At 50.9% G+C, this 8049-nt stretch overlaps 1 protein-coding gene across 1 annotated transcript; it reads right to left on the reverse strand.

Annotated features, from left to right (window-relative positions):
• Nucleotides 1–1958: 1958 nt before the first annotated feature.
• Nucleotides 1959–6294, reverse strand: FZD7 (frizzled class receptor 7). Its single transcript, XM_073551519.1, has one exon. The coding sequence runs from the start codon at nt 6087–6089 to the stop codon at nt 4419–4421; it is 1671 nt and encodes a 556-aa protein (XP_073407620.1). The 5' UTR covers nt 6090–6294; the 3' UTR covers nt 1959–4418.
• Between the last annotated feature and the right edge of the window lie 1755 nt (nt 6295–8049).

The following is an 8049-nucleotide window of genomic DNA, read 5'->3' on the forward strand; positions in this document are numbered from 1 at the left end:
AAGAATCAGCTGACACCCGGCTGCAATCAGCCGTGCTCCCACCGTGAGCGCGGATGATCACGTATGACGCACTATTCCGTCCATGGGAATTAAGTCCCAGGCAACATGGACAGAATAGTATGTCTAATGTCAGAGAGAGGTTCAAAAAAGATCTGAAGTTAGCAAAAAAAGATTTTTAGCGTTATGTCACCATTTTCCAAGACCTGTAACATTTTTAAGTTTTGTCCAGTGGTATGATAGCTTATTTTTTGAGGGGCGAGACAACCTTTTTATTAGTACCATTTTGGGATAGATGTGACTTTTTAAAAGTTGGTTACAGCATTTTTTGTAGAATTTTGACCCCCAAAAAAACATTTTTGTCTTTGTTTACGGGGTTTACCAATCGGGCTAATTGTTGTTATATTTTGATAGATATGACTTTTATGAACTTGGCAATACCAAATGTGTGCATTTTTTTATATCTTTATTTTCCCTGAGGGGAAAGGAGGGAGATTTTTTTTTTTTTAATACATTACTGATTTTGCTAGCCCCTTAGGGGGCTTGAAGCTGCGATCATCCGATCGCTTGTGCTATATGTAGCAATAACCCCCCCCAAAAAAAATCATTTGCTGTAGCTGAAGAGTCGGAGTATGCAGAAGAGAGCAGAACCGCACCAACACAGCCGGCCTTCAGAGAGGACGACGTAAGCGGTGTCGATCTAATGTACGCCTGATCCAAATGGAAAACATCTGCAGCAACAACCTAATAAAGGACGTGTACTTCTAGGGTGGAGCGGTCTTTTATGTGAAATACCAACATTTCTAGATATGAGCCGCACACACTAATGTCCATTATTTCAGATTTACATTTTGGCTGAAGACGTTCCCCTGGGTTTCAGCATTCTGCTTAATTCATAGCAGATGGGGCAACGATGGACTGATGTCAAGCACAAAACCTTAGGGTGGGGGAAATAACAGATATGAAAAACCATCGGCCTCATCTTTCAAAACTATTCTAGGACTCTAGAGTGGCGAGGATGGCTACAATTGGCCATGGGCAAGAAAGCAGATTTTATGGGCACCCCGATTATTTACAGTATATAGAAGAAGCAATGTGTATATGATAGCGGAGGATGCTCTGGATTGACATATACACTGCTTACAGATAAATGGTGTGCCCATAAAACAATGTGTATATTTTATACAATGATACACTAATGTATGACACCGCTGCATGGATTATTAATAGTATACAGTACTGGGCAACACAGTAAGCCACTCGCTACAGGATACGTGTGGGAGACAGGACAGCAGAAGGGGGGAGGCACCAATGATAAATGCAGAAGGGAAATGACAGTCAGGGATCCCCCAGTAACCAGAAGTGATCCCAGTGATAAAAATAATAGTATTAAAACCATTATATTACACAAATACTAAAAGCCAGAAGTCAGCTGCTTATGACCTACATAGCTGGAAGCTCAAAGTGTGTTCAGGAGATCTGCCATTCAGTATGTTTTCCATTAAACATGGGTCCCAAGACAGCGGATTAAAAAAAAAAAAAATGTTTAACATACAATATAGAAATATTGTCCATGTTAAAAGCTATCTGCATGCTTGATGAAAACCACTGAATACCAGATCTGATCACAGGCCGGCCAATCTCTATGCCGCAGCCGTTGAAATAACATGCGGCACTTGGGTTTTATCAAAACCATGATAACTGTCCCACCACAGGGTGTACACCTGGCCGCAGTGGGATGACTTTTTTTTTTTAACCAAGTGCCCCATGTTATTCACATGCACCATTACTATGTATTCACTTACTACAGCGTATTTGCTCTTCTTGGGTTCTGCTATAAGACTATGTTGTGGCGCGTGCTGCCCCCTCTGCAGATATATGCGATCCCTTGAAGCGAGGCGGCATTTCTATATTTCACCCTCCCATGGGCACATAACTTCCCATTAACATGCTAACAAAGATACCTAAAAGCAGGCTTTATTTAGTGTTCTGTACACGATAAGAGTGAGGCTTAGAAATGTATAAATACATATATATCTTCGTACAAAAAAAGGTAGTTATTTACAAAAAATATATATATAACAATGTAGTCTTCATCTGTCGATTGCTTACATGCACATTACTACAAAAATCATTTAGAAAATAGTCTCTTAAGGTCGTCCATTGTATTGGACTGTAAAATATACAGGGTATGCAGCATCTGTTATATTCCCGGGCGTAGAAAAATAAATGGACATTTCATCTGGATCCGAAAATGACGATACACATGAAAATAAAGAAGGGTTGTACCTGCCATAGCAGTGACTGGACCAGGGCTGCAGCCCCCATTACAGACTGGATCCAGGCACTGTACACCGGTGGGACACAGACAGAGGTGTCCTCACCATTACCCCCTACTCAGGCAGGGACACCCATAAAGAGCGGTAACTATAGTGCTGTAAGACCATTTACAAGTTTCTACACATACAAAACTCACTTTAAAAATGCCTGAATATAGCAAGATTATTGTTAAAGCCCCAAATCCTCCCCCCTCCCCAAGTCCTGGGTGGCAGAGGAATCCGAGAAACCATTTGGCATTTGTCTACAAAGGAAATGCTTTTACCCCATTTGCAGCTGGAGCAGATAGCCAGCGCCTTGTATGAGGAATGTGTTGCTGCCCCCCCCAACACAGGAACCTTTAACCATTTCCCTCCCAAGAGTGCTTACTCCACTAGCAAAAAAAAAAATAAAAGCCATGAGGATTTTGCCTTTCCCAAATTAAAAACATACAGATATGAGCGGTTGTATTGTGGTCATTTAAGGATAGTCGTACAGTAGCCTCAGCACCACACTGCGGAGCGTGGGGAGACCTTGTTGACTTAGCACCTTTTGGTGGAGACTCCTTGTTATTTGCCCAGCTGTCCTAGAGGTGACACTTCAGTCACTGGAACTGTAATTAAGTGTCTGCAAGCAGCGCCTGGAGATTGGGGGTCCTCCAGGCCTGATTTGCTGAGTAAACATGGTCCACCCTGTCCACCAGCTGAGTAAATGGCAATTTCCACTCCAGTACTAAAGTGATTGCTCAACTACAAATCCCAGCATGCACTGGCAACTACAGGCTGTTAGGGCATGCTGGGATCTGCAGTTCTCACACCACCACCTTATACAAAAGCTTAAAAAAAAAAAACTGCATATGTTGTACAAAGCTAAAAAAAAAAAAAAAATAGGGCAGGGGCCAGCAGATGAGGAGGGTTCCTGGGCAGCAGTCAGTCCTGGAACAGCTGATAACAGGGAGCAATAGTGTATTGGAGGGGGTTCCTGGGCAGTCAGTCCAGGGACAGCTGATAACAGAGCAATAGTGTATTGGAGGGGGTTCCTGGGCAGCAGTCATGAATAGCTGATAACGGGGAGCAATAGTGTATTGGAGGGGGTTCCTGGGCAGCAGTCAGTCCTGGAACAGCTGATAACGGGGAGCAATAGTGTATTGGAGGGGGTTCCTGGGCAGCAGTCAGTCCAGAACAGCTGATAACGGGGAGCAATAGTGTATTGGGGGGGGTTCCTGGGTAGTCAGTCCAGGGACAGCTGATAACAGAGCAATAGTGTATTGGAGGGGGTTCCTGGGCAGCAGTCAGTCCTGGAACAGCTGATAACGGGGAGCAATAGTGTATTGGAGGGGGTTCCTGGGTAGTCAGTCCAGGGACAGCTGATAACAGAGCAATAGTGTATTGGAGGGGGTTCCTGGGCAGCAGTCAGTCCGGAACAGCTGATAACGGGGAGCAATAGTGTATTGGGGGGGGGTTCCTAGGCAGTCAGTCATGAACAGCTGATAACAGAGCAATAGTGTATTGGGGGGGGGTTCCTGGGCAGCAGTCAGTCATGAACAGCTGATAACGGGGAGCAATAGTGTATTGGAGGGGGTTCCTGGGTAGCAGTCAGTCCTGGGACAGCTGATAACGGGGAGCAATAGTGTATTGGAGGGGGTTCCTGGGTAGCAGTCAGTCCTGGGACAGCTGATAATGGGGAGCAATAGTGTATTGGAGGGGGTTCCTGGGTAGCAGTCAGTCCTGGGACAGTTGATAACGGGGAGCAATAGTGTATTGGAGGGGGTTCCTGGGTAGCAGTCAGTCCTGGGACAGCTGATAACGGGGAGCAATAGTGTATCGGAGGGGGTTCCTGGGCAGCAGTCAGTCCTGGGACAGCTGTTAACGGGGAGCAATAGTGTATTGGAGGGGGTTCCTGGGCAGCAGTCAGTCCTGGAACAGCTGATAACGGGGCACAATAGCGTATTGGAGGGGGTTCCAGGGCAGTCAGTGATGGCTCCAGGCACAGGGTGCATAGTCCAAGTTACTATAACTTATGAGGCGGGGTAGAGGGGACCAGTCCTGGAGCCAGAGCCATGTGCAATAAGGAGTCCGTGCCCCCAGCAGTCCCGGTTGGGGGGCTCATACTGCGGTCTCCCCCTTCCCACCACTGCTGCTGAGTCTGTGGTAGAACTTGCGCCATGACTGCAGGGTCTTCCCGGACCAGATCCAGAAGCTGGAGGTGATGCCAACGATCATGGTCATCAGGTACTTGATCATGAAGACGGTGAAGTCCGGGCTCATGGGGGAGAAGTGCTGGCCAGGGCATGGGATGGCGTAGCTCTTGCACGTCTGCAGCAGCCACGTCTTCTCCCAAGTCTCGCGGAACGCCTGCTCGTAGAAGTAGCAGGCCAGCACTATGGTGGCGGGCACCGTGTACAGCACGCTGAACACCCCTATCCGCACCATCAGCTTCTCCAGCTTCTCAGTCTTGGTGCCATCGTGCTTCATGATGGTGCGGATGCGGAACAGGGACACGAAGCCGGCCAGCAGGAAGGACGTGCCGATAAACAGGTAGACGAAGAGCGGTGCCAGCACGAAGCCGCGGAGGGACTGCACGCTGCTGATGCCCACGTAGCACACCCCGCTCAGCAGGTCGCCGTCCACCCGGCCCATGGCCAGGATGGTGATGGTCTTCACAGCAGGCACGGCCCAGGCGGCCAAGTGGAAGTACTGGGAGTTGGCTTCTATGGCTTCGTGGCCCCATTTCATGCCAGCGGCCAGGAACCAGGTGAGGGACAGAATGACCCACCAGATGGAGCTGGCCATGCCGAAGAAGTAGAGGATCATGAAGAGGATGGTGCAGCCCTCCTTCTTGGTGCCCTGGGCCACCGTGCGGTACGTGTCCTCCGAGAAGCGCTCCAGGCACACGGCCCGCTCCTCCAGCAGGAAGCCCGCGGCGTACGCCACCGCCACCATGAAGTAGCAGCCGGACAGGAAGATGATGGGCCGCTCCGGGTAGCTGAAGCGCCGCATGTCCACCAGGTAGGTGAGCACGGTGAAGAGCGTGGAGATGCCGCACAGGATGGCCCAGATGCCCACCCACAGCCGGGCGAAGCGCACCTCCTCCTCCTTGAAGTACATGAGGCCGTTGGAGCGGCCGGGCTCGCAGGGGGCGCCGCAGTCCTTCTCCCCAAGGAAGCGGTAGCCCAGGTAGGGCGGCACCTTCAGCTGGCGCGGGCACATGAAGTCCCGGTGCGGGGAGTGCGGCTGGAAGGTGAGCAGCTCGGGCAGGTACGGCGTGGGGTTGGCGGTGGGACCGGCCGGGGTGTCCGATGTGTTCTGCCCCACGCAGATCTCGCCGGCCCCGTGCACGGGGAAGTACTCGCAGCGCAGTCTCTCCGGCCACTGGAAGCCGAACTTGTTCATCAGGGCCTCGCAGCCTTGTCGGGCCCGTTCACACAGCGAGCGGCACGGGGGGATGGCGTTCTCCAGCACCGTGCACACCGGCGCGTACATGGAGCACAGGAAGAAGCGCAGCTCGGGCGAGCACTGCACCTTCACCAGCGGGTAGAACTGGTGCACCTCCAGCCCGGCGTCCTCCTGGTTGGTGTGGCCCAGCAGGTTGGGCATGATGGTCTGGTTGTAGGCGATGTCCGTGCACAGGGGGATGGAGATGGGCTGGCAGAAGCCGTGGTCCGGGGCGGAGATGCCCTTCTCCCCGTGGTGCGGCTGGGCTGCGGAGCCGGGCGGCAGGGAGACCGCCAGCAGCAGCAGGGAGAGCGCGCTCAGCAGCCGCCCCGCACTCCGCATCGTGCACGGGTCCCGGGCAACAAGTGTCTGTCAGGAGGAGGCGCCAGAGTAATGGAGCAGTCCGGAGGGAAGCCGCGCCGTGCAGCGGCTCCGAGTCCAGTCAGCGCCCGCTGGGCAGCAACAAGTGTCCGCGCTGCCTCTGTTCCGTCCGCACGTAAGTCACTCCAGTGCCGCGGCCGGCGCCGCTCTCCTTATAGGAAGGGGCGGGGCCTCCGCCGAACTCCGTGTCCCCGCCCACTATACTAATCAGCGTGCTGGACCCTCCATTCACAAACCCGAGGCAGAGTAAGTGTGGGCGGGGCGTCGTGCTGGGGCGCCAGCCAATGGGAGCTTTTGTTTTTCTTCGCAGCGCCTCATTGCATGGGACTGAAGAGGGGGCTGCTGGAAGCTGAACAAAGCGGGGGGGAAGGAAGGGGGCGGGAAACCTTCTGTGCGGCCGCCTGTGGTGTGCGAAGGGTTAACGCCACTCAGACGGAATCCTGCTCCTTCCTGAGCTTGTGCACACCATTGAGTATTTGTAGCGATTTTTCATGGGGGAATGCAGTCCTGACTGTGATTTCCAAAATGTCAACAGCTGCTCTCAATTTTTCTGTAATCTTCATGAGTGAAGCCTCAAAAAACATTCAGGCTATGTGCCCACGATGCGATTTTGAAGCGTTTTTGCCGCAATTTTCGGCGCGAAAACATTTAAAAATCGTGTACAGAATGCCCCCCATGCGATCCTATGGCATTCCGCACATGCTGTGCTAATGCTGCGCATCGCGGAAAAAGATCGCAGCATGCTCATTCTTTTGTGCGGAATCGCAAAGAATTGCCGCGATTCCGCACCCATAGGAATGCATGAGAATCGCTTACTTCCTGCATGTGGCTATGCCCATCATGCGCGAAGTTAAGCGTCTCGTGCGGTTGGTACCCACGGTGTGGAGGAGAGGAGACTGTCCTCCAGGCCCTGGGTACCATACCCCTGTAAAAAAAGAATAAAAAATCGGGGTATATTTACCTTCCGACGTCCCGCGCTGCCATCCCGGCCTCAGCGTTCCCAATAATGCCTTGCGGCAAGGTCCTGTGATGACGTAGTCTCGCGAGATCGCTATAGTAACGCGAGACCAACGTCATCACATGTCTCGCAAGGCATTACTGGGAACGCTGAAGTCCGGGATGGCAGCGCGTGACGCCGGAAGGTAAATATACCCCGATTTTTTTATTTTTTCATCATTTTTAATATTTTATCTTTTACTATTGATGCCGCATAGGCGGCCTCAATAGTAAAAAGCTGGTCACACTTGTCAAACACTATGTTTGACGAGTGTGACCAACCTGTCAATCACTTTCCAAGCGATGCTTCAAATTGCTTGGAAAGTGCTTGAATATCGCACGCTAAAATCGCGGCAAAAATGCAAATATAATCGCGGTAAAATTGTGCGGAAAAAAACGCGCGATTTCTGGGAAGGAGTCCGGTTCTGAGTGTCCGGATTAAAACGCCACGTGGGCACATAGCCTGAGGCTGTGTGCCCACGTTAGCGTTTCTTAAGAGTTTTTCAGGGTCAAACTGCTTCAAAAACGCTTAAAATAAGGTTCCCATTCATTTTAATGCATTTTGGCCTTTTTGTGCCAATGGATGCGTTTTTTCCACTTAAGAAACGCTTAGCTGTTAAAAAAGCAGCATGTTCATTATTTTTGCGGCAAAGTCCGTGTTTTTAGCTATTTCCTATGGTCCAGAAGACTCGCAGAAAAAAATGCATAAAAAACGCGCGTTTTCTGGGAAGGAGTCCAGTTTTGTGGTTTTGTGTCAGGTTTAAAATGCTAACGTGGGCACATAGCCTGAAAATGCAACTAAAAACGCAGCAAACAACAAGCCAGAGATGTTCCTGCCGAATGCTGCAGAAAAGCCCCTGTGCACTCACACTGAGAGTTTGTGCTGACAGTCAGTAATTGGCAGCGCATTGGATGCAGCACATGT

Source organism: Dendrobates tinctorius, unplaced genomic scaffold (assembly GCF_039654945.1).
Source record: "Dendrobates tinctorius isolate UK_male_01 unplaced genomic scaffold, ASM3965494v1 ptg000177l, whole genome shotgun sequence".
Taxonomy (NCBI): Eukaryota; Metazoa; Chordata; class Amphibia; order Anura; family Dendrobatidae; genus Dendrobates; species Dendrobates tinctorius.